Source organism: Rhinoraja longicauda, chromosome 6 (genome assembly GCF_053455715.1).
Source record: "Rhinoraja longicauda isolate Sanriku21f chromosome 6, sRhiLon1.1, whole genome shotgun sequence".
In the NCBI taxonomy this organism is placed as follows: Eukaryota; Metazoa; Chordata; class Chondrichthyes; order Rajiformes; family Arhynchobatidae; genus Rhinoraja; species Rhinoraja longicauda.
The window spans coordinates 1529863-1554101 of NC_135958.1; the positions used below are offsets into that span (position 1 = coordinate 1529863).

The following is a 24239-nucleotide window of genomic DNA, read 5'->3' on the forward strand; positions in this document are numbered from 1 at the left end:
CTGCATCCGGTTTCCCCAAAGTATTGATCGTGCCCTATTTCTGGTCAATAGAGTCCATTTCTGGGCTGCCTCAGAGCTTCACCCATGCATGTGCCAAGCACAAGCACTTTTACATCACACATTACCTTGTGTAAGGTAAACAATCTCTGCTTCAACTGCCACACAAAATACTCATGTTTTATATCCAGTAATATGCTGAAGAAAAACAAACTTTCTCACTAACAGTTTACCCGTCATTTTTACCTTAGCTTGTGAAGGACAATAGACAATAGACAATGGACAATAGGTACAGGAGGAGGCCATTCGGCCCTTCGAGCCAGCACCGCCATTCAATGTGATCATGGCCGATCATTCTCAATCAGTACCCCGTTCCTGCCTTCTCCCTATACCCCCTGACTCCGCTATCCTTAAGAGCTCTATCTAGCTCTCTCTTGAATGCATTCAGAGAATTGGCCTCCACTGCCTTCTGAGGCAGAGAGTTCCACAGATTCACAACTCTCTGACTGAAAAAGTTTTTCCTCATCTCAGTTCAAAATGGCCTACCCCTTATTCCTAAACTGTGGCCCCTGGTTCTGGACTCCCCCAACATTGGGAACATGTTTCCTGCCTCTAAAGTGTCCAACCCCTTAATAATCTTATACGTTTCGATAAGGTCCCCTCTCATCCTTCTAAATTCCAGTTTGGAAGGAGGGAGTGGTCAGAGTCAAACGTAGTACCAAACAATCCTTCAACACTTTCTACCACTTTAGTTTAGTTTAGTATAGAGATACAGCGTGGAAAAAGGCCCTTCGGTCCACGGAGTCCGTGCCGACCAGCGATCCCCGCACACTAATACTATCCAACACACACTAGGGGCAATTTACAATTTTACCAAGCCAATCAACCTACAAACCTGTACGTCTTCGGAGTGTGGGAGGAAAGCGGAGCTCCTGGTGAAAACCCACGCAGATCACCGGGAGAACGTACAAACTCCATACAGACAGCATCCATAATCGGGATGGAACCTGGGTCTCTGGCACTGTAAGGCAGCAACTACCGCTGCACCACTGTGCCGCCCTAATACTTTTTAAATTTACATTTACTTTCCATAAAAAATGCAATCCGTTTAAGTTACTGTTGTTAGATTTTTGTATATCTAATTAGTCTATTGATCATTTTTGTCTTCATATTTCTATATCTAATTAATGGAAAAAATAATTGGAAGGTCTGGGTATGCTCATTCTCCCTTTTGCAGCAATGTCATGAAATCCTAATCTAACAAAACTTGAGCATTTTCACTCCATTAACTGCAGCAATCCATAAAGAAGGTTCACAACTACCTTCACAGGGAAAAACTTGTCCCTGTCAACATTTCATATCCCAAGAATGCATTAAAAAACATTTTCAATTATATTATGGTCAAGGAAATTAGAAAACATCAGAGCAGCTTAGACCTTTCAGCCCATTTAGACCATTCGATCATGGCAGATCTATTTTTTTCCTTCTCTACCCATTATCCTGCTTCTCCCCATAACCTTTGACACCCTTACTAATTAGGAATCTAGCAATCTCAGCTTTAAAAATACCCAAAGACTTGGCCTCCAACTGTCTTTGGCAATGAATTCCACAGATTCACTACTCTCAGGCTAAAGGAATCCCTTGTCATCTCCATTCTGAAGGGAACCCTTTTATTCTGAGTCTGTCCCCTCTGGTTCTAGACGCTACCAATACTAGAAACTTCCTTTTCACGCCTATTCTATCTAGGCCTTTCATTATGCCTCCACTCTCTCTGTTACTATCTCACACTTGGGGTGGGGTGTGTCTTACAGAAACAACATGACCATTATAGTCATTTTACTGTCACATAATAACAATGCAAGAGCAAATTAATTTCTAGCTCATCCGTTTAAAAAAAGTCAACAAATTTACTTTCACAATGAAATAACAATATTACTATAACAATTATAATATTGTTTAATAAAATAGATATGAATGGAAAGGCTACATTTGTTAGCAAAACACAAAGTGCTGGAGTAACTTTGTGGGTCAGGCAGCATCTCTGGAAGGAATGGACAGGTTAATTTTTAGTTCGGGAACCTTCTTCAGACTGATTGAAGAAGGGAGGGGGGAAGAGAGAAAACTAGAAAAGAGAGGTGAAGGCAGGAACAAGCCAAGCAAGAGATAATGTGTAGGAAGGAACTGCAGATGCTGGTTTACACCAAAGATAGACACAACATGCTGGAGTAGCTCAGCGGGTCCAGCGGTATCTCTGGAGAAAAGGACTTTTTTCGCCAGAGATGCTGCCTGTCCCACTGAGTTACTCCAGCATGTTGTGTCTATTACAGCAAGTGACAGGTGGATGCAGGTGAGGATGAGGTTGACCTGGCAGATAGGAGAAGTAAGTGGCAAAGGCGAGAAGTGAGAAGGACATTGCCTGCCAAAAAGAAGATCATTAGGCAACACCCTTGTGAATCTAATTGGTGAGCAGATGAATGGGTGTCTGAATATGATCTCATGCACATAGTTCATGTGTTGCCACTATCCAGTCATATACTTTGCTGGGGAAACTATCCTACTATTCCTGGGAGAAATAGCCGCAGTTTGTTGCTTCTACGCTTTAAACAGAATGCCACTGAGGACATTGGCTTTGTTTTGCTGTACAACTGATTATTTGCAGTGAGTCACATTTGCTAGCACACCACAGTGGTGGCAAAGAATACTCTGGGATAATCCCAGTGGCCAGATTCACATTACCGTAGTAGAAATACCTTACATGTGCAGCTCAAATACTAGAACCCAGGGTGAACATCTTTCAATTGCAGTTGGGGAAAGCAGGCGATGTTAAATGGGAGAAACACCCACTGGAGACATGACCTTTACTACGCATTCAATTCTCGCCTCTTTCTATTACTGACTAATCAACAGCAGACTGCTACCCTGTTCACAGGCTTCTCATTGTGCTTCAGCTCGTTGCTCGGAAGCCACGGACATCCAAGGGTCAATCGTTAGTTTGAGTTGAGCTAATATCATCTGCCACTCCTAATCAGCCCTGCTCCCATTACAATACCAGTTGAAGGAACGTACCAAACCATGGTATATGTGAGGTCCACAATACCTCACATATACCTGATGCACCAAATGTCACTGACTATCCAATTATTAAAATGCTAATTTTTTCTTTTACGTAGAGATTGGCATCTTCCAATACATTCCTATAGGGCACTACATAACCTATAGGATCAGGGAAGTATTCCTATAGGGCACTAAATAACCTATAGGATCAGGGAACTAATGGCAATCTAATCTTACCATCTCAAGTCTCTAACAGCTTTAGACTCTTAGACTTTAGAGATACAGCGCAGAATCAGGCCCTTTGGCCCACCGAGTCTGCGCCAACCAGTGATGACCCCGTGCACTAACACCATCCTACACACTAGGGACAATTTACAATTTCACCAAAGCCAATTAACCTCCAAACCTTCATGTCTTTGGAGCATGAGGGGAAAATGGAGCACCCGGACAAAAAACCCACGTGGTCACAAGGAGAATGTGCAAGTCCCATACAGACAGCATCCGTTGTCAAGATCGGCCCCGGGTCTCTGGCGCTGTAAGGCAGCGGCTCTATCGCTGTGTCACCGTGCCGGCCCAGCTTTTGAGGTTTCTGGTTTGAGGTGTGATTCCTCGATCAGAGCCCATCAAAGAGATGATAAGTTGCAACGATCATTGATTTGTTTTCTGGTCATGCTGGCTGATATTGGCCATCGTGTCAGGAGACCGTCCTTCTACTACTCAAACAGTGACTTGACATCCTCGGCATTCATCTAAACCATAGGATCAGGGCAAAGCTCATCAATTGTGTTTTCTCTGCCCCTCGAGATTGAAATTACAACCCAGATGATGTTCTCATGCCCGAGGGAAGGTTGCAGCTGTGGCTGGAGGAGGAGCATGGCCAAGAAAGACAACGTGACCAACGGTAGAAACGCGAGTGAGTGGCAAGTTCTTTTGCCGCTCCATGTTGACCAACTGATACAAACTCCCAATACAACTGCAATCTTCTTACTGCTATTACTTCCATTGATTGGGTGCAAAAATCATAACCTTGACGGCCCTTTCGTTTCATGCCAATCTTTGCTCCCGACCCCACCTTAGCATAATGCACTGAAAGTTCATAAGTTCATGAACAGTAATTCAGGAGCAGAATTAGGCCATTCGGCCCACCAAGTATACTCCACCATTTAATCATGGCTGATCTTTCATTCCCTCTCAACTCCATTCTTCTGCCTTCTCCCCACAAGTCCTGACATCCTTACTTAATAAACTTATTGAAATGCTTCTCGATAATCTTTGCAAAGTTGAGCTTCTCAGATTGGGTGGCACCAGGAATCTGACGTACCTCCCAAGCACCTGGTCGGCAAGGTGTGAGGAATACCTGGGCTAATGGTTCCGAACCCAGCGTAACGATCTCCAACACCCCTCGTCTGAGATCAGCTAATTCAGTTCAAAGCTGCGATTGAACCTGGGACCCTCTGGGCTGCACATTTGCCCAATAACTACTCTTATGTTGGTGTATCTAATCAACTAAAGGTTTGAGCCGATTGCCTTTGAATGAAACATGTAACTAAATGAGTGTAGTTCCAACACAATGTAAAATTGCCCCACAGAGAGATGCACCATCGAAAGGCATCAACTAATCTTTGCATCTGTGTCCATGGCTCATCAGGTCCTTGTTTCTCAGGTGAAGGGATCTGAACCTGGAGATCCTGCCTGGATGACTTTGCTACAAGTTGGCCACCATGACAGCAATGGACAGGACAGGGCTTGCAAGTCCACACCACAGGACACCAGCAGAGCCCCTCAGACTCTCTCTGTTCGATTCACTGCCGTCAGAGCTTTCCATGGTGCCCGACGGTCTGACCCTGGAACTGCACAGCTCGTGCAAGTTGCCCTGGAACTGCAGCTTCCTGGACTCCTTCCTCAGCGACTCCCAGATGGCAGCTGCATCTTCTGGGCAACCTTCCAGAACCGAGTCTGCGCAGGCATGGAAGCTGTCCCAGGACCTACAGGTAGAAGCACAGAACAGACCAACTCGATCAGCTCGAACAGTGTGGAAGATACAAGCACAAGACAAGATCAGGAGGTTTAGTTTAGTTTAGCTTAGCTTATTTTAGAGATACAGGGCGCAATAAAGGATAAAATAAGTATTTGCAATCTAATCTCACCTTCTCAAGTCTCTAAGAGCTTTAGGCGATTAGACTTTAGAAATACAGCACAGAAACAGGCCCTTCAGCCCACCGAGTCCACACTGACCAGTGACCACTACACCAGCACTATTCTACAAATTAGGGACAATTTATAATCTTTACCGGAGCCAATTAACCTACAAAACTGCATATCTTTGAAGTGTGGGAGGAAACCGGAGCTCCCGGGGAAAACCCACATGGTCACGGGGAGAACATATAAACTCTGTACAGACTGCACCCATGGATGGGATTGAACCTGGGTCTGGCAGCAATTCCACCGTTGCGCCACCGTGCCGCACAAAGGTCTTCTAATCCATTAACTATCGCAGAACACCAATGAGAAAAGTTTGCACCTTCTCCCTGTGACTACCTGGGTTTCCTCCAGGTGTCCTGATTTCCTCCCACATCCCAGACATGTATGGGTTTGTTAGATTAATTGGTCCTCTGTAACATTTCCCCCTAGTGTATAGGGAGTGGATGCGAAAGCAGAATAACATAGAACTAGTATGAAAGGGTGATCGGTGGTCGGTGTGGACTTGGTGGGCCGAAGGCCCTGTTTCCATGCTGTATCTAAATTAAACTAATGTATCATGACTTGGACAGGTTGTGAGTGGGCGAATGCATGGCAGATGCAGTTTAATGTGGATAAATGTGAGGTTTTCCAGTTTGGTGGTAAGAACAGGAAGGCAGATTATTATCTGAATGGTGGCAAGTTAGGAAAAGAGGAAGCACAACGAGATTTGGGTGTCCTTGTTCATCAGTCACTGAAAGGAAGCATGCAGGTACAGCAGGCAGTGAAGAAAGCTAATGGAATGTTGGCCTTTATAACAAGAGGAGTTGAGTATAGGAGCAAAGAGGTCCTTCTGCAGTTGTACAGGGCCCTTGTGAGACCTGGAGCATTGTGCGCAGTTTTGGTCTCCAAATTTGAGGAAGGACATTCTTACTATTGAGGGAGTGCAGCGTAGGTTCACCAGGTTAATTCCCGGAATGGCAGGACTGTCATATGTTGAAACACTGGAGCGACTGGGCTTGTATACACTGGAATTTAGAAGGACGAGAGGGGATCTTATTGAAACATATAAGATTATTAAGGGATTGGACACGCTAGAGGCAGGAAACATGTTCCCGGTGTTGGGGGACTCCCGAGCCAGGGGTCACAGTTTAAGAATAAGAGGTAGGCCATTTAGAACGGAGATGAGGACAAACTTTTTCACTCAGAGAGTTGTGAAGCTGTGGAACTCTCTGCCTCAGAAGGCAGTGGAGGCCAATTCTCTGGATGCATTCAAGAGAGAGTTAGATAGAGCTCAATGATAGCAGAGTTAAGGGCTATGGGGAGGGCAAGAACGGGGTACTGATTGTGGATGATTAGCCTGGATCATGGTGAATGGCGGTGCTGGCTCGAAGGCCTGAATGGCCTCCTCCTGCACCTATTGTCTATTGGATGACACCACTGGTGTCAACTGATCTGAAGATAGACAGAAAATGCCAGAGTAGTTTAGTGGGTCAGGCATCATCATCTCTAGAGAAAAGGAATACGTCCTTCCAAATATCCCGTATGATTGCTTCCCACCTGCAACCATGTGATGATTATTTACGTACCCAAATCAGTGGAAGAAAACAGCAGAAAATGTCCCTCTAATCTCCTGAAGCAGTTATAAATGACCCGGGGGATCAATAAACCCGATTAATATTATCAGGTGCGTTTTTCCCTACTTTATACTTTTATACGTTTCCACCAGTGGGAGGGTTTAGGACCAGACGTCAAAGCCTCAGAATAAAATGACATTCTTGTAGAATGGAGTTGAGGAGAAATTTCTTTAGCCAGAGGGTGGTGGATCTGTGGAATTCATTGCCACGGATGGCGGTGGAGGCCAAGTCACTGAGTATTCTTAAAGCGGAGATTGACAGTTTCTTGAGTAGTAAGTGTGTGAAAGGTTATGGGGAGAAGGCAGGAGAATGGGGTTGAGAGGGAAAGATAGATCAGCCGTGACTGAATGGTGGAGCAGACTCGATGGGCCACTGCACTTGTTCCCTTGGGCAGGCGTTGGCATTTTTGGCACAGGCTCTACGCCTCCTGGCGAGACGTGGAGTAGCCGAGGCCGGAGCCCCCGCGGGTCGGAGCACGTGGCCGACAGGGCCTGGGTCAGTGGTATCCGCGGCTGAGGTGGGAGCCCGTGGCTGGGGGAGTGGACGGAGCAGTGTGGCCAGGGGAGTGGACGGAGCAGTGTGGCTGGGGGAGTGGACGGAGCAGTGTGGCTGGGGGAGTGGACGGAGCAGTGTGGCTGGGGGAGTGGACGGAGGAGTGTGGTCGGGGGCGTGGACGGAGCAGTGTTTTTTTTTTTTTTTTTTTTTTTTTTTAATCAAAAATATTTATTCAAATATTAAAATAATATATACAATGCAATAAAACCAAAACAGAACCCACCACCAGAATATTATACAAACAAATATACCTATTAAAACTATCATACAATTATACTACAATCCCCATCCAGGATACATCCAATCCCCCGCGGTGCCCAGCGGTCCCGGAATTCCTCCAGGGTGCCCGTGGACAGCGCGTAGTCCCTCTCCAACACCACCCGGGCACGGACGTAACCCCGGAAAAGGGGCAGGCAGCTGGCTCGGGCAGAGCCCTCTTCCGCCTGGCGCCGTGAGTCTCGGATGGCCAGCTTGGCCTGGCCCAGGAGCAACCCAACAAGGACATCTTCGGCCCTACCCTCTCCCCTACGCACAGGGTGTCCAAAGATGAGGATGGTGGGTGAAAAATGCAGCCAAAAAGCAAGGAGCAGCCCCTTTAGATATTGGAACAGGGGCTGCAACCTCACACACTGCATGTACACGTGGTACACAGACTCTTCCAACCCGCAAAAGTGGCAGGCGGCTGGCGAGTCTGTGAACCGCGCGAGGAACAGGTTGCAGGGGACTCCTCGGTGCAATATCTTCCACCCCAGGTCCCCGATGGAGAGGGGCAGAATTCCTGCGTAGAGGGACCCCCACCGCGGGGTCACCTCGCGACCGGAAGGCAACACTGACCGCCACTTAGTGTCCGGACGGTGGACCAGGGCGAGGAAGTGCAGGGTGTGGAGGAGGAGCCCGTACAGGACACGCCTCCCTGCGTCTCGGAGGGAGATGAAGGGTGTCGAGGAAATGCGACTCATGTTGTGTGGGACCGGCTCCCGGGAAGGATTACGGCGCCTCGGTCCGACGAGTACTTCCGGCTGAGCGGGGGTTTGCTCAGCCGCAGATGCTCCACACATTTGAGCCTCTCCGACACCCAGTGGGGCAGGACAAGGGCCGGCTGCTCTCACGCCTGGGCCGCCGCCCTCCGTCAGCGGAGGGGGGGCCCGGTCGACAGCAACCAGGTTCCAGACTCTCAGCAAGTCCCGGTAGAAGCCGGGCATTCCCAGCAGGATAGCACGGCTGACGCCCACCATCGGGATCCGCGTACCTGCTTGAAGGCAGCGGCCCCGTTGGAAAAAGTGTGTCGCCAGCACGTGCCACCTGGGAGGACGCTCCGAGTACAGGTATCTCTGCAGAGTCCTGAGGCGGAGAGCCGCCAACTGGGTGCGGATGCACACCAGCGACTGCCCGCCCTCCTCAATCGGGAGACTCAGGACCGCTGCAGAGACCCAGTGCTTTCCGTTGCCCCAGAAGAAGTCCACCAACTTCTTCTGGATGATCCCAGCAAAAGTGGCTGAAGGGACCAATGTGGTCAATCTGTACCAGAGCAGGGAAGCCACGAGTTGGTTAATGACCAACACCCTGCCCCGGTAGGAAAGCACCCTGAGGAGACCTGACCAGCGCCCCAGCCGGGCGACGACTTTCAACTCCAGCTCCTGCCAGTTCGCCAGCCAGGTCTCCGCGACGGGACTCAGGTAGACTCCCAAGTAAAGGAGGCGCGTGGTGCTCCACGTGAAAAACCGCATCTCCTCAGGGAGGGAGTCCACCTGCCATGGACCCACCAAGAGTCCAGAACATTTCCCCCAATTGATCCTTGCAGAGGAGGCGGCCGAGAAGACTCGTTGGCACTCGCGCATCCTCTGCAGATCAGCGGGGTCAGTGACCATGAGGAGCACGTCATCGGCATAGACCGAGAGGACCACCTCCATATCTGGCTCGCGTAGAACCATGCCCGTCAACCTCCTCCGAAGCAGACTAAGGAATGGCTCCACGCAGATGGCGTACAGTTGGCCTGACATGGGGCAGCCCTGACGTACTCCTCTGCGGAAGGGAATGGGAGCCGTCAAGGATCCGTTGACCTTGATGAGGCACTCCGCAGTGGTGTATAGAAGTCGGATCCGGGCCACAAAGTGCGGTCCGAACCCAAACGCCCGCAGAGTCCTCACCAGATACTCGTGATCCACCCTGTCGAAAGCCTTCTCCTGGTCAAGGGAGAGAAAGGCAGTGGGTACACCGGTCTCCTGAGCCAGGTAGACCAGGTCCCGGACCAGATGGATATTGTCCTGGATGGACCGGCCCGGGACTGTGTAAGACTGGTCAGGGTGGATCACTTGGGCCAGCACTGGGCCCAGACGGTTGGCCATTGCCTTAGCAAAGACCTTGTAATCGGTACAGAGGAGGGAGACCGGGCGCCAGTTCTTTAGTAGGCGGAGATCACCCTTCTTGGGCAGAAGGACCACTACAGCCCTCCGCCAAGACAGGGGCATCTCCCCGGTCGCCAGGCTCTCCCTCAGGACCATGGTGTAGTCCTCCCCCAAGGTCCCCCAGAAAGTGCGGAGGAACTCTGCTGTCAGTCCGTCCAGGCCAGGGGATTTGCCCCTTTGAATCTGATGGAGGGCCGCAGTCAGTTCGTCTAGTGTCAGGGGGGCGTCCAGACGCTCGGCACCCTCCGGGCCGACCGTGGTTAGACCTTCCCACAGATCACTGCACTCGTCCACGCCGGAGCTATCCGGTGAAAACAAGGTCCCATAAAAGGAACGAACCGCCGCGTTGATGTCTTCTGGTTCGGTGACGGGGGAGTCATCGTCAGCGAGCAGCTCCACTAACTGCTGACGGACTCCCCGCCATTTCTCCAGCGAGTAGAAGAAGGGTGAACCGCGGTCCAAATCGTGGAGCATTTGGATCCGCGACCTCACATACGCGCCTCGGGATTGCTGTAACTGCAGCTCCTTCAGCGCGTCCTTCTTCTCCTGGTATTCCCTCCAGAGGGTCGGGTCCCCACCGGTCTGACTTAGACGCGAATCCAAATCGAGCAGCTCACTCCCGAGCTGTCGGACCTTGGAATCGCGTCTCTTGGTAGACCCCCTAGTGTACTCCTGACAGAAACGCCGGATGTGGGCCTTGCCCACGTCCCACCATAGCCGCAGGGAGTGAAATCCTCCCCTCTTCCCCTTCCAAGTGGTCCAGAACCTCACAAACGAGTCCCGGAAGCGGCGATCCTCCAGCAGCCGGTTGTTAAAGTGCCAGTACGCGGACCCTCCCCTCGTGCGCAGCAGGGTAAACTCTGCCCACACCAGGTGGTGGTCCGAGCAAGGCATCGGCCGCATGGAGGCCGCCGAGACCCGGGAGACGTACGCCCGAGAAATGTACAGGCGGTCAATGCGAGAGCCACCCCCCTCTGACCTCCTGGAGAAGGCACTGGAGTCGGGGTGGAGGTTCCTCCAGGTGTCTACCAAGTCAAAGGAGCCCACGAGCTCCTTCAACTTCTTCACCGACTCCTGGCCGCGCTGGATACCTGAACGGTCTCCTTCCTCGAGGGTACAGTTGAAATCTCCCCCAAAGATCACGCAGTCGCCAGGGTCGATGGAGCTCAAAAGGGTAGACACCTCCCGGAACAGGCACGTCTGCAACACGGCGGGCTTGGGGGCGTACACGTTGACAAAATGCAACGGCACGCCATCCAGGCGCACGGCCAGGTGAAGCAAGCGGCCTGGCACCAATTCCTGGACCTTTAGGATTTCTGGCCGGAAATTCGGGGCCAGCAAAATGGCCACCCCACTGGAAATGGAGCTGAGGTGGCTCATGAAGACCTCACCACTCCACTCCAGGAGCCAGGTGGACTCGTCTCCTGGGATGGTGTGGGTTTCCTGCAGGAAGCTCACCGCATATTTCCCATCCCTCAGGGTTGAGAGATGGTTAAACCTGCGGAGAGGCCCCCTGCTGCCATTGATGTTATAACTGGCTATGGTGATCGCCATGTCAGAAGTACACTAGATCCCCTCACCAGTCCCCTGGTCACTGACAGCAGAGTCGCCTTTGCCGCTACGGACCCTAGATGGATTGGCAGTGCGTTTCACCTTCCGGATCTTGGCAACAAGGGACGCTCTACTGGTCCCTCTACCCTCAGCAGGAACGACGCTGCTCTGGGCCTCGGCGTCCTTTTCCAGGTCGTCCAAGAAAGACCTGAGCTGACGCCGGTCGTTCCCCTTCACCCCCATCCCTCCCTTCACCCCCGTCCCTCCCTTCACCCCCGTCCCTCCCTTCACCCCCGTCCCTCCCTTTCCCCTCCCCTTCCTTTTGAGGATGAGGTTCAGGGAGCTGGTGACCCCTTGTAAGTTCGGCCACCGGAGGGAGGCCAGTTTGGGCCGATGTTGGGCTCCTTCGGTGGCCGCGATGAACTCGCGGATCTCCTCCACTGGAATGAGAGGAGTGGCGTCGGGGGCAGCGAGAACATCCATTGACTCATTGCCCGAGGAGTCCTCTTCCACCCCCCCACTGCAGATGGAGTCACCGTTCCCATCCTTGGACACACCTTCTGTGCTTGAGACTCCCGCCCCACCCTGTGCAGCGGTTGCCTCTTCCCCACCCTCTGGTCTCACCTCCACCTCAGTCCCCACCGTGGGGCCAGTGGCAGAGGGGCCTTCCTCGGGTGTACCTGGGCAGTCAAGACCATTGACAGTGGGGTCTATCCCTCCACCAGTTGGGCCCAGAGTGGACTCTGGTGCCCCAGACTCAGGGAGTCCCTCTGGAGCCAGGTCCTGCGGGAGAGAAGGGCTGGTTTCCCCTTCCCCCTCCCCCCCTACTATCCCTAACTCCACAGGCGTGTTCTGCACCTCGTCCTGGGTGGGTTGCTCCTGGGCTTCCTCGGGTGCATGAATTGGGATTCCCTCCCCAACAGGAATCTCTCCCTGCTCCATTACACCCGAGTGGTCCCCATCACCACCCTCCCCAGAAACCCCTTCAGAGCATGGAACCGGGGCCTGAACCAGAGGGCAGGAGTCATCCTCCACCACAGCACTCCCCGCCCCACTGGAAGATTCCCCTATGTCCCCCTTCTGCTCCTCCCTGGAGAGATTCCTCCTTCTTTTTTTCGAAGGGGAGGAGCTCACAGACTCTGGGGTCACCTGAGCAACCCTAGTCTGCGGCTCCCCCTCCTCCCGCCCAATCCCCTCTGCCCCTGGCTGGATTATGGGGCTTGCGGACTCCCTAACGGGAGGTGACGGGATGGGTGGCAAAGTCTTATCCCCGGGGGGTTTGCGTGGACGGAGCAGTGTGGCTGGGGGAGTGGACGGAGCCCGTGGCTGGGGGAGTGGACGGAGCAGTGTGGCCGGGGGAGTGGACGGAGCCTGTGGCTGGGGGAGTGGACGGAGCCTGTGGCTGGGGGAGTGGACGGAGCCTGTGGCTGGGGGAGTGGACAGAGCTCGTGGCTGGGGGAGTGGACGGAGCAGTGTGGCTGGGGGAGTGGACGGAGCCCGTGGCTGGGGGAGTGGACGGAGCCCATGGCTGGGGGAGTGGACAGAGCCCGTGGCTGGGGAGTGGACGGAGCAGTGTGGCTGGGGGAGTGGACGGAGCAGTGTGGCTGGGGGAGTGGATGGAGCAGTGTGGCTGGGGGAGTGGACGGAGCAGTGTGGCTGGGGGAGTGGACGGAGCCCGTGGCTGGGGGAGTGGACGGAGCCTGTGGCTGGGGAGTGGACAGAGCAGTGTGGCTGGGGGAGTGGACAGAGCCCGTGGCTGGGGGAGTGGACAGAGCCCGTGGCTGGGGGAGTGGACGGAGCAGTGTGGCTGGGGGAGTGGATGGAGCAGTGTGGCTGGGGGAATGGACGGAGCCCGTGGCTGGGGGAGTGGACAGAGCCCGTGGCTGGGGGAGTGGACAGAGCCCATGGCTGGGGGAGTGGACAGAGCAGTGTGGCTGGGGGAGTGGACGGAGCCCATGGCTGGGGGAGTGGACGGAGCCTGTGGCTGGGGAGTGGACAGAGCAGTGTGGCTGGGGGAGTGGACGGAGCCCGTGGCTGGGGGAGTGGACAGAGCCCGTGGCTGGGGAGTGGACAGAGCCCGTGGCCAGGGCCTGGGTCAGCACCACTGAGGCAGCTGGAGAAGACCTGGCAGTGATAGTGGAGGGGTCGGTGCGGAGGTCGATGGGGGCGCTGACCGACGGACGAGGACGGGCCACGTGGAGCGAGGACGCCGCTGCCGAGGGAAGGAGGACCCGGCATGGGGGACCGCCGTGAGGGGGGGGGGGTGAGAGGGAGGACAAAGGGGGACCTGGCGCGGATACTGTGTACACTTTGCAGCTTTGTCAGCACCCATATGTGGCAACCATTTGCATATCTTGGGCACGCAAGCAAAGAATTTCACTGTGACCTGTCCCACGTGACAATAAAGTATTCATTCACTCATTCATCAGTCCATGATGAAGGTGGAAAGTGTAAGTGTAGAAACAAGGAACTGCAGCTGGTTAATACACAAAAGGACACAGAGTGCTGGAGTAACTCAGCAAGTCAGGCAGCACCTCTGGAGACATGAATAGGTGACATTTCGAGTCGGAACCTTTCTTCAGATATTGTAAGTGGTGGAAAACAAATTGATGTAATAATATATTTCTCCTTTTAACAGATCAAAACTACATCCTTCTAACCTTCTGAATTATTAAATGAATTCAGAAGACACGATTGTTTAAAACTTAGCAAGTAATCAACATAATTTTAAATATATTGTTAGCTAATTATATAAAAAATACAAAAAAATTATTTAAAAAATTTACTGCATTATTAATTCCAAAATCAGTAAGATAAGTTATTTAGTGCAAGATTTTATTACTAAATGTATGAGTACATAGAACATAGAAAAGTACAGCACAGGAACATGGCCCACCATGTCTGTGTGGAACATAATACCAACTAATATCATCTGACTATACGTGATCCATGTCCCTCCATTCCCAGTATATCCAGGTGTCTATCCAAATCCTCGTCAATGCCACTAACATACAGTACCTGCCTCCACCACCAGCCCTGGCAGCATGTTTCGGGCACCCACCACCCTCTTTGTAAAAGACTTGCCCTGCACCTCTCCTCTAAACTTTTCCCCTCTCACCTTTAAGCTATTCCCTCTAGTCTTTGACATTTCCAGCCTGGGAACTAGGTTCTGACTGTCTACCCTATCTAGGCCTCTCATTAATTTATATACTTCTGTCGTGTCTCCCCTTAACCTACAGCGTTCTTGACAAAATAATGCAGGTTTGCCTAACCTCTTCTTATAGCTAATACCCCATAATCCAGGCAGCATTCTGGTACACCTCTCCACTGCCTCCACATGCTTCTTGTAATGGGGTGACGCAATACTTCAAATACGGCCTAACCAAAGTCTTATGGAGCTGGGTCGACACAAAATGCTGGAGTAACTCAGCGGGTCAGGCAGCATCCCTGGAGAGAAGGAATGGGTGACGTTTCGGGTCGAGACCCTTCTTCAGACTGATTATAGAGCTGCGTTAAGGCTTCCTGACTCTTATACTCAACGCCCCGAACTATGAAGGCAAGCAGACCACACGCCTTCTTTACCTCGGATAGTGAATTAAATTATAATGCTGAAGTCCGGATTAGAGGAATGCAAACGAAATACTTTGTGGGAAATGAATGTATTTTGAAAGTAACTTTAATTAGTAGTCTGGACAGATAACTAATTGGCTTGGCACATTAATTATGAAGCAAGAGGGCAACAGTTCACTGGATGTCACCAGCCGCAGCCAGTGAGAAATGTCTTGTAATTTAAGTCTCAGAATAATGGAGAGTAAATCCATAGCCGAGAAGCAGAAATCAATTGGAGTGAGAGGGGGAGATGTGGGAGTGGAAATCATAACCCTGCTACTCGAGCAACAAGCAAATCGCTGGTGATCTGATCTGTCTTGGAGATTATCAATCCAAGAGCAACTTTCTTGTTACTGTCAGATTGTAGCAATTTTCATGTTTGGCAAAATGCATTAAAATGCATGAATGTTGTTACCTTTGCCTTGCAGAGTGAAGAAGCTCAGTAATTGCTGTGTAAAACTTGTCAAGCTACGGATGGAAAAGGTTTAGATATCTGAAGACAGGTCCTGACCCGAAACGTCACCTATCCATTTTCTCCAGAGATGCTGCCTGACCTGCTGAGTTACTCCAGAATTTTGTGTCTATCTTTCGTATTAACCGGCATCTGCAGTTCCTCTTTATTATATAAAGTTTAGTGGGATATGGGCCAAACGCAGGCAGATGGGACTAATGTACGGCACAGTGGTGCAGCAATAGATTGGCGCCTTACAGCGCCAGAGACCCAGGCTCGATCCCGACTACAGGCGCTGTGTGAATGGAGTTTGCACGTTCGCCTGTGACCGCGTGGGTTTTCTCCGGGTGCTCCGGTTTCCGTCCCACACTCGTAAAGCAGAAAGTGGTCTGGTGCTCACTGGTTAAAACCACATTGTGTGATATGCAGAGGGATAGAATCTCAGAGGGAAGGACACACCTATCTACTCACCGACACACTGTGTCCAATTCCTTCACCTCCTCACTTTCCCCTTCAATCGATTTGGCCAAACTGTCTCCCAGTTTCAGCAAACATTCGGCAAATCCTTTGTATATGTGGCTGCACCTCTTGCCCGTGGCACCAGCTTCATTGAAGAGAAGAACTGTAAATAATAAGAAAAGATTCAGCCCATTGGGTCTACCCCATCATTCAATCATGATGATCAATCTTTCCCTTCTCCCGCCTTCTCCCCATATACCGCCTGACACCCGTACCAATCAAGTATCTCCACCTTAAAAATATCCATTGATGGCCGCCAAAGCTGTCTGTGGCAATGAATTCCACAGATTCACCCCCCTCTGACTAAAGAAATTCCTCCTCATCCCTATTTCCTTTTATTCTGAGGCTATGCCGTCTTGTTCTAGACTCTCCCACTAGTGGAAACATCCTCTCCACATCCACTCTATCCAGGCCTTTCACTATTCGGTAAGTTTCAATGAGGTCCCCCCTCATCCTTCTGAACCCCAGCGAGTACAGGCCTAGTGGCCTCAAACACTCATCATATGTTAACCCAGTCATCCCTGGGATCATTCTCATAAACCTGTTCTGGACTCTCTCCAAAGCCAGCACATCTTTCCACCGATATGCTTCACCGATTACATTATCATAAGCGGAAGTGGCAGCGCCTAACGGCTATGGCTCGCTAGCAGTCTGTTCGTCTTTTTTCCTTTTTTTTGTTGTGTGTCGGTGTTGGGATGGTTTTTGTATTTTTTTGGTTGTGTATGTGTGGGGGGGGGTGGTGTGGGTGGGGGGGTGGTGGGGGGGGTGGGGGAAACTTTTCTCTTTTAGGTCTCTTCCTCACGGCGCGGGGTGCGGCTCGGCCGCGGGGCCTAACATCGCCCGGAGCGGCTCGGCCGCTGGACTTTACATCGCCCGGTGCGGCTTGGCCGCTGGACTTAACAGTGCCCGGTGCGGCTCGGCCGCGGGACTTTTCATCGCCCGGTGCGGCTTGGCCGCGGGACTTTACATTGCTGGTGCGGCTCGGCCGCTGGACTTAACAGTGCCCGGTGCAGCTCGGCTGCGGGGCCTAACATCGCCCGGTGCGGCTCGGCCGCGGGACTTTACATCGCCCGGTGCAGCTCGGCCGCGGGACTCTTCATCGCTGGTGCAGCTCGGCCACGGGACTTAACATTGCCCGGTGCGGCTCGGCCGCGGGGCTTTACATCGCTGGTGCGGCTCGGCCGCGGGACCTTTCATCGCTGGTGCGGCTCGGCCGCGGGACTTAACATCGCCCGGTGCGGCTCGGCCACGGGACTTAGCTGCGCAAGGCTTGGTCGCGGGGCCTTCCATCGCCCGGCTCGGCCGCGAGACGTTTCAGCGCCCGGTGCGACTCGGCCGCGGGGACTTCCATCCCCTTGCGGGGACTGTGCGGGTCGGTCGGGGACGAGCTGTCTGTCGGTGGGCGTGGGGAAGAGAGTGGAAGTTTTGTTGCCTCCATCACAGTGAGGGGGTATTTGGAGTCACTGTGATGGATGTTTGTGTTGGGGTTATGTGTCTTGTGTTCTTTTTTGTATGACTGCTATGTAGTTTCGTTCGGTACCCTGGTACCGAATGACAAATAAAGCTCTGTTATACTGTTATACTGTTATATATGGGGCCCAAAACTGCTCACAATACTCCAAATGCAGTCTTCCCAGCACCTTATAAGTCCGTTTACAGTGGGCACTATGCAGAGAAGGTTTACTAGGTTGGGACGAAGAGTTTGGACAGGTTGGGTGTGTGCATATTGGTGTTTGAAAGAATGGGAGAGATCTTTCGCACCTGCGGAGGAGAGGCAAGGTGGGTGCTGAGACAGTGTTTCCCATCACGGTGCAACCGAGAGTGAAGGAGCTGCGTTTCCAAATAAGAGACCGTGCTTTTGGGAAGGGGGTCACGAGGAATTTCTTCTTTTGGAAAGTCATGAGTCTTTAGAATCAGCGTTCCATAGACCCATTGAGCCTGATTCACCGAGCTGGAGATCATTCGATTGCTGGTGTGTAGGGGAGTCGAGAGTTATGGGCAGGGATGTGTAGCAATGCCATTGATCAGAAGACCCACAATCAAATTGAACAGCAGATCAGGCTCAAGGGACTGCTTAGCCTACTCGAGCTCTTATTTCTAATATCCTCAGAGATAATAATGTAGATTTAACTTTCCACTCAATGTTTAAAAGCTTTCTGTCAACGTTAGAGGCAGGAAACATGTTCCCAATGTTGGGGGCATCCAGAACAAGGGGCCACAGTTTAAGAATAAGGGGTAGGCCATTTAGAACTGAGATGAGGAAAAACTTTTTCAGTCAGAGAGTTGTGAATCTGTGGAATTCTCTGCCTCAGAAGGCAGTGGAGGCCAATTCTCTGAATGCATTCAAGAGAGAGTTAGATAGAGCTCTTAAGGATAGCAGAGTCAGGGGGTATGGGGAGAAGGCAGGAACGGGGTACTGATTGAGAATGATCAGCCATGATCACATTGAATGGTGGTGCTGGCTCGAAAGGCCGAATGACCTCCTCCTGCACCTATTGTCTATTGTCTATTGTAACCCCAAATTATTGGTTTTCAGGAAAACCTGCACAGACTCACCACGCATATCGGCATGCTCTTTTAATTCAAACTCGCAATATATCTCTCATGCATGAACACAAACGTCCTGATCAGCACGTTATTAAACTGAGAGCAAAGACAAGGGGCTGGGGCAACTTAACGGGTCAGGCAGCATCTGTAGATGGAATGGACAGGCAACGTTTAGGCTTGGGGGATTGTGCTCGGAAGGCGCAGTCAGGAGTCAGAAGGCGCGTTTAGGCTTCCTCAGTCCATTTCCCTCCACAGATGCTGTCTGACCTGCTGAGAACCTCTGAGAGTTGTTTTTGGCTCGGGATTCCAGCATCTGCAGTCTTTACTGACCCCATTAACCGGCAAGGCTGTTCAGAGTTCCCAGTGCCGCAAATCCACTCGCCTACGTTCCTGACGGATAGCCCAGCAGAACACCCTGATCAGCTGTTGCAATAAATGTGCAGACAGACACAAAATGCTGGAGTAACTCAGCATGACAGGCAGCATCTGTGGAGAGGAGGAATGGTTGATGTTGCAGGTCGAGACCCTTCTTCAGACTAGAGAGATGGGTGTCAACCCGAAACGTTGCCCATTCTTTCTCTCCAGAGATGCTGCCTTTCTTGCTGGGTTACTCCAGCATTTTGTGTCTCTCTCCTGTTTAGCCCAGCATCTGCAGTTCCTTCCTGTGGCGTAGCTCTGCACATCTGCTGGATGAACACACGCGAACATCAAACCTGTGATTGTCCTGACTGCGCCTTCCGAGCACAATCCCCCACAGGCCGATTACTAGTTGACCCACCAGGACCATCATTTCCCTTCCCTTGAAGCTATTCCCGATCCATTGCAGGAGCTGGGGTAATTAATTATTGGCAGGCTCTTAGTTCTCTGCAGTTGCTACATAGTTATCACCCAAGGGTACAAGTAGTGGCAGCACGATGACGCAGCGGTAGAGTTGCTGCCTCGCAGCGCTAGGGACCTGGGCTCCATCCCAACTACTGGTGGTGTCTGTACAGAGTTTGTACGTTCTCCCCGTGGCCTGCATGGGTTTTCTCCGGGTGCTCTGGTTTCCTCCCACACTCCAAAGACACACAGGTTTGTAGGTTGATTGGCTTTGGTAAAATTGTAAATTGTCCCTAGTGTGTGTAAGATGCGGGGATCGCTGGTCGACGAGGACTCGGTGGGCCAAAGGGCCTGTTTCAACGTTGCATCTCTAAACTAAACTAAACTAAACTAAACTAAACTAAACTCTGCTTCCTATGATGAAGCCGATTCTGTATCCAGTTAGCTAGCTCTCCCTGAATCCCATGAGATCTAGCCTTCCAGAGCAGCCTACTATGTGGAGCCTTATTAAAAGCTTTTCTGAAGTCCATATAGACAACGTCTACATCCCTGCTAGAGTTCCCAACTGTCCCGTATTAGCCGGGACATCTCGTGTTATTGGGCTAAATTGGTTTGTCCCGTATGGGACCACCCTTGTCCCGTGTTAGGCCTGGGGGACACTGTAGGCCCGGACGCTGTAGGCCCGGATGCTGTAGGCCCGGACGCTGTAGGCCCGGACGCTGTAGGCCCGGACGCTGTAGGCCCGGAGGCCCGGGTGCCGCCTAACGGAGGTTGCGTAGCAACCCGCCTCCCAGCCCGGGCGGCCGCCATTGGTGGAGCGGAGCACATGGCCGCTGGCTAGGTGAGGTCACGTGGGGCGCGGGGCGATGAGGTCACCTTGTCCATTATTTGGGAGTGAGATAGTTGGCACCCCAAGTCCCTGCCCTCATCAACCTTCTTGGTTACTTCTTCAAAAAAAATCAAAAATATCCATCTGTTGTAATCTCTAATAACCTGCCTTTGCAGATAATTCCCATGTTAAATATTTTATGATACTCAAAAGGACTCAATAATATAATGGCGTATTGGTTGGTTGTGATTTCCCAGATGCATGTGGTGTTATTGAAGGAGGGACAGAAGGGTTGAACATTGCGTGCAATGACTGCTGTTTACTTCAACTCCCTAATTACACAAATGAGTCCCTGGTGAACAAAGGCAATTTGGAAAAGTGCTTTTCACCACACACTCAATCGTACATTTGATAATCCGTTTTGTGTGTGAGGGAAAGATTTATTGAAATAAGTGTGTTTTATCCTTGTTCCCAACGATTGTTGGGGACTAGCATGCCATCAGAATATTAACAACATAATCTTGAGTAAATGACTGAACTATTTTATGAATTCTGACCTCTGCAGGTGAGATTTCCCAGTGAAAGTGGACAAACGACAGATTAATTTTTAGCATACAGACTTGACTTACGCAGTTTTATATGTTAAGTTTCAGGTAATGCGATCTAGATACTTGTACAGTAATATATTTGTGAAGCGGCAACACTTGCTTCATGTGATGAGGTTGTAGCACTGATAGGCGATTACAGACAGCAACAAGCTATTTATTTGCAATGAAACTACCAGTCTCTTCAACATTATTTCTTGACGATTGGCTTCATGGAAATTTCTGTTCGTGACAATCAACTATTAATGGGACCCCATGTGGGCCTGGTCTCAGTCGTATGATCTCAATCAGTTACTTAAATTTAGATTTAACTTCATTTATCTTGTTCTTGATCTCATGCCAAAATAATCAGTTCCGCACACGTTAATAAATTTAATCGGAGAGATTCCCACTAGAAATTAGGTTGGGATCAATCAACGTGAGAGTGTATACTCAATAACGTTCAGACCACGGGCTGCAGATGCTGGTTTACTGAAAAAGACACTGGAGTAACTCAGTAGGTCAGGCAGCATCTCTAGAGTAGATCGTACATGACGTTTCAAGTTAGGACCCTTCTTCATCCTGGGCTTCCTCAAGGGCATTGATTTTAGTTTAGTTTAGAGATACAGCAAGGGAACAGGCCCTTCACTCCGCTGAGTCTATGCTGACCATCAATCACCAGTTCACATGAGTTCTATGTTATCGCACTTCCAGTCCCTACACATTAAGGGCAATTTTACAGACGCCAATTAACCTACAAACCCACACGTCTTTGGGATGTGGGAGGAAACCGGAGCACCCGGAGGAAACTCAAAACGCTCTCACGGAGATAAAATGCAAACTCCACACAGACAGAACATGCAAACTACACACAGGCAGAACGTGCAAACTCCACACAGACAACACGTGCAAACGCCACACAGGCAGAACGTGCAAACTCCACACAGACAGAACGTGCAAACTCCACACAGGCAGAACGTGCAAACTTCACACAGACAGAACGTGCAAACTCCACACAGACAGAACGTGCAAACTCCACACAGGCAGAACGTGCAAACTCCACACAGACAGAACGTGCAAACTCCACACAGACAACACGTGCAAACGCCACACAGACAGAACGTGCAAACTCCACACAGACAACACGTGCAAACGCCACACAGGCAGAACGTGCAAACTCCACACAGGCAGAACGTGCAAACTCCACACAGAACACAGGTGAAAACGCCACACAGGCAGAACGTGCAAACGCCACACAGGCAGAACGTGCAAACTCCACACAGGCAGAACGTGCAAACTCCACACAGGCAGAACGTGCAAACTCCACACAGGCAGAACGTGCAAACTCCACACAGACAACACGTGCAAACGCCACACAGACAGAACGTGCAAACTCCACACAGACAGAACGTGCAAACTCCACAGGCAACATGTGCAAACTCCACACAGAACGTGCAAACTCCACACAGACAGAGCGTGCAAACTCCACACAGACAGAGCGTGCAAACTCCACACAGACAGAGCGTGCAAACTCCACACAGACAGAACGTGCAAACTCCACACAGAACGTGCAACTCCACACAAACAACACGTGCAAACTCCACACAGACAGAACGTGCAAACTCCACACAGACAGAATGTGCAAACTCCACACAGGCAGAACATGCAACTCCACACAGACAGAACATGCAAACTCCACACAGACAGAACATGCAACTCCACACAGGCAGAACATGCAAACTCCACACAAACACCCGAGGTCAGGATCGAACCCAGGTCTCTGGCACAGCTCTATCATGTTGCCCTATTTTCAACACTATGGGAGGACATTCACAGGAAAGCAGTTGTTCTGCCGACCAGTTTGATGTGCTTGACGATTAATTCCAGTGATACATTCCAAACTTCCTCATCGTCAACCATTTAGTCCAGGTTCGTAAGTTCATAAGTTGTATGAGCAGAATTAGGCCACTTGGCCCTTCGTCTATTCCACCATTCAATCATAGGGTCATAGAGATCATAGAGTCCTACAGCACAGAAAGAGGCCCTTCGGCCCATCGTGTCCGTGCCGCCCGTTACCAAACACGGTCTAATTTTAATCCCATTTTCCCGCATTTGGACCGTAGCCCTGAATGTTGTAACATTTCAAGTGCCCATCCAAATGCCTCTTAAACGTTGTGAGTGTTCCCGCCTCCACCACCACCCCAGGCAGTGAGTTCCAGACTCCAACCACCCTCTGGGTGAAAAAGTTCTTTCTCACATCCCCCCGAAACCTCCCTCCCCTTACCCTGTATCTATGTCCCCTCGTTGTTGAACCTTCCACCAGTGGAAGAAGTTCCCCGCCATCTACCTTATCTATGCCCCTCATGATCTTGTACACCTCGATCATGTCCCCTCTCAGCCTTCTCTGCTCCAGGGAAAACAACCCCAGCCTGCTCAGTCTCTCCTCATAGCCGAGGCCCTTCATTCCTGGCAGCATCCTGGTGAATCTCCTCTGCACCCTCTCCAAAGCTATCACATCCTTTCTATAATGTGGTGACCAGAACTGTACACAATACTCCAGCTGCGGCCTAACCAGTGTTCTGTACAATTCCATCATTACCCCCCTACTTTTATATTCGATGCCCCGGCTAATGAAGGCCAGTAGCCCATATGCCTTCATGGCTGATCTATCTTTACCTCTCAACCCCATTCGCCTGCCTTCTTCCCGTAACCCCTGGCACCTGTACACCTGTACCTGCCCACGTGGGGAGCAGCCACAGGTAGCCAGCCGCCTGTCCCTCCAGCACTCTGTGCACAACAATGCCTTATTCCTGCAGCCGATGTCCTCTTTGGCCCAATCCACCCCCCACCTGGGCAATCGCCTCTGCCAATGACATGCCGATGAATTTTAAATCATGAAAGATTATTACATGCCACAAGTTGGACATGTGAAGGGATTTTGCTCTCATTTCCCCTCCCCCAACATCCCTGGAGGACTGTGCAGACGTTGACGAGGATCAGAATGTGACATTTGAGACAATAATCCCTTACATATCCAAAGAAATTAATTTTAAATCCCCTCTTCACATTTGAGTGCCCCAATCAGCACAGCAGACAACTGTCAAAGCCAACTCATTGGGTATTTTTTAAGTGTGGGTTTTCTCCGGGTGCTTAGGATTTCTCCAAAGACATACAGGTTTGCATGCTAATTGACTTGGTAAAATTATAAACTGTCCCTAGCGTTTGTAGGATAGTGTTAATGTGAGGGGATCGCTGGTTGGCACAGACCTGGTGGGTCGAAGGGCCTGTTTCCACACTGTATCTCTAAACTAAACTAAACTAAATATAGAACAAGATACAAGTACAGCACATGAACAGGCCCTTCGGCCCACAATGTCTGTGCCAAACATGATGCCAAGATAAACCAATTAGACTTTAGACTTTAGAGATATAGTGTGGAAAACAAGTCCTTTGGCCCAGCGAGTCCACGTCGACCAGCAATCGACCGACACTAGCACTATCCTC

The 24239-nt window shown here is 50.9% G+C and overlaps 1 protein-coding gene across 1 annotated transcript in view; it reads right to left on the minus strand.

Moving 5' to 3' along the window:
* Positions 1-2303: 2303 nt before the first annotated feature.
* The window catches only part of LOC144594767 (neuritin-like protein), a 31600-nt gene continuing 9664 nt past the window's right edge, over positions 2304-24239 (minus strand). Inside the window, exons 2-3 of the mRNA XM_078401613.1 lie at positions 15909-16059; positions 2304-5036 (exon numbers count right to left, since the gene is read on the minus strand). Of these exons, the coding sequence (XP_078257739.1) occupies positions 4757-5036; positions 15909-16059 (431 nt within the window). The 3' untranslated portion in view covers positions 2304-4756. The remainder of the gene's footprint in view (positions 5037-15908; positions 16060-24239) is intronic.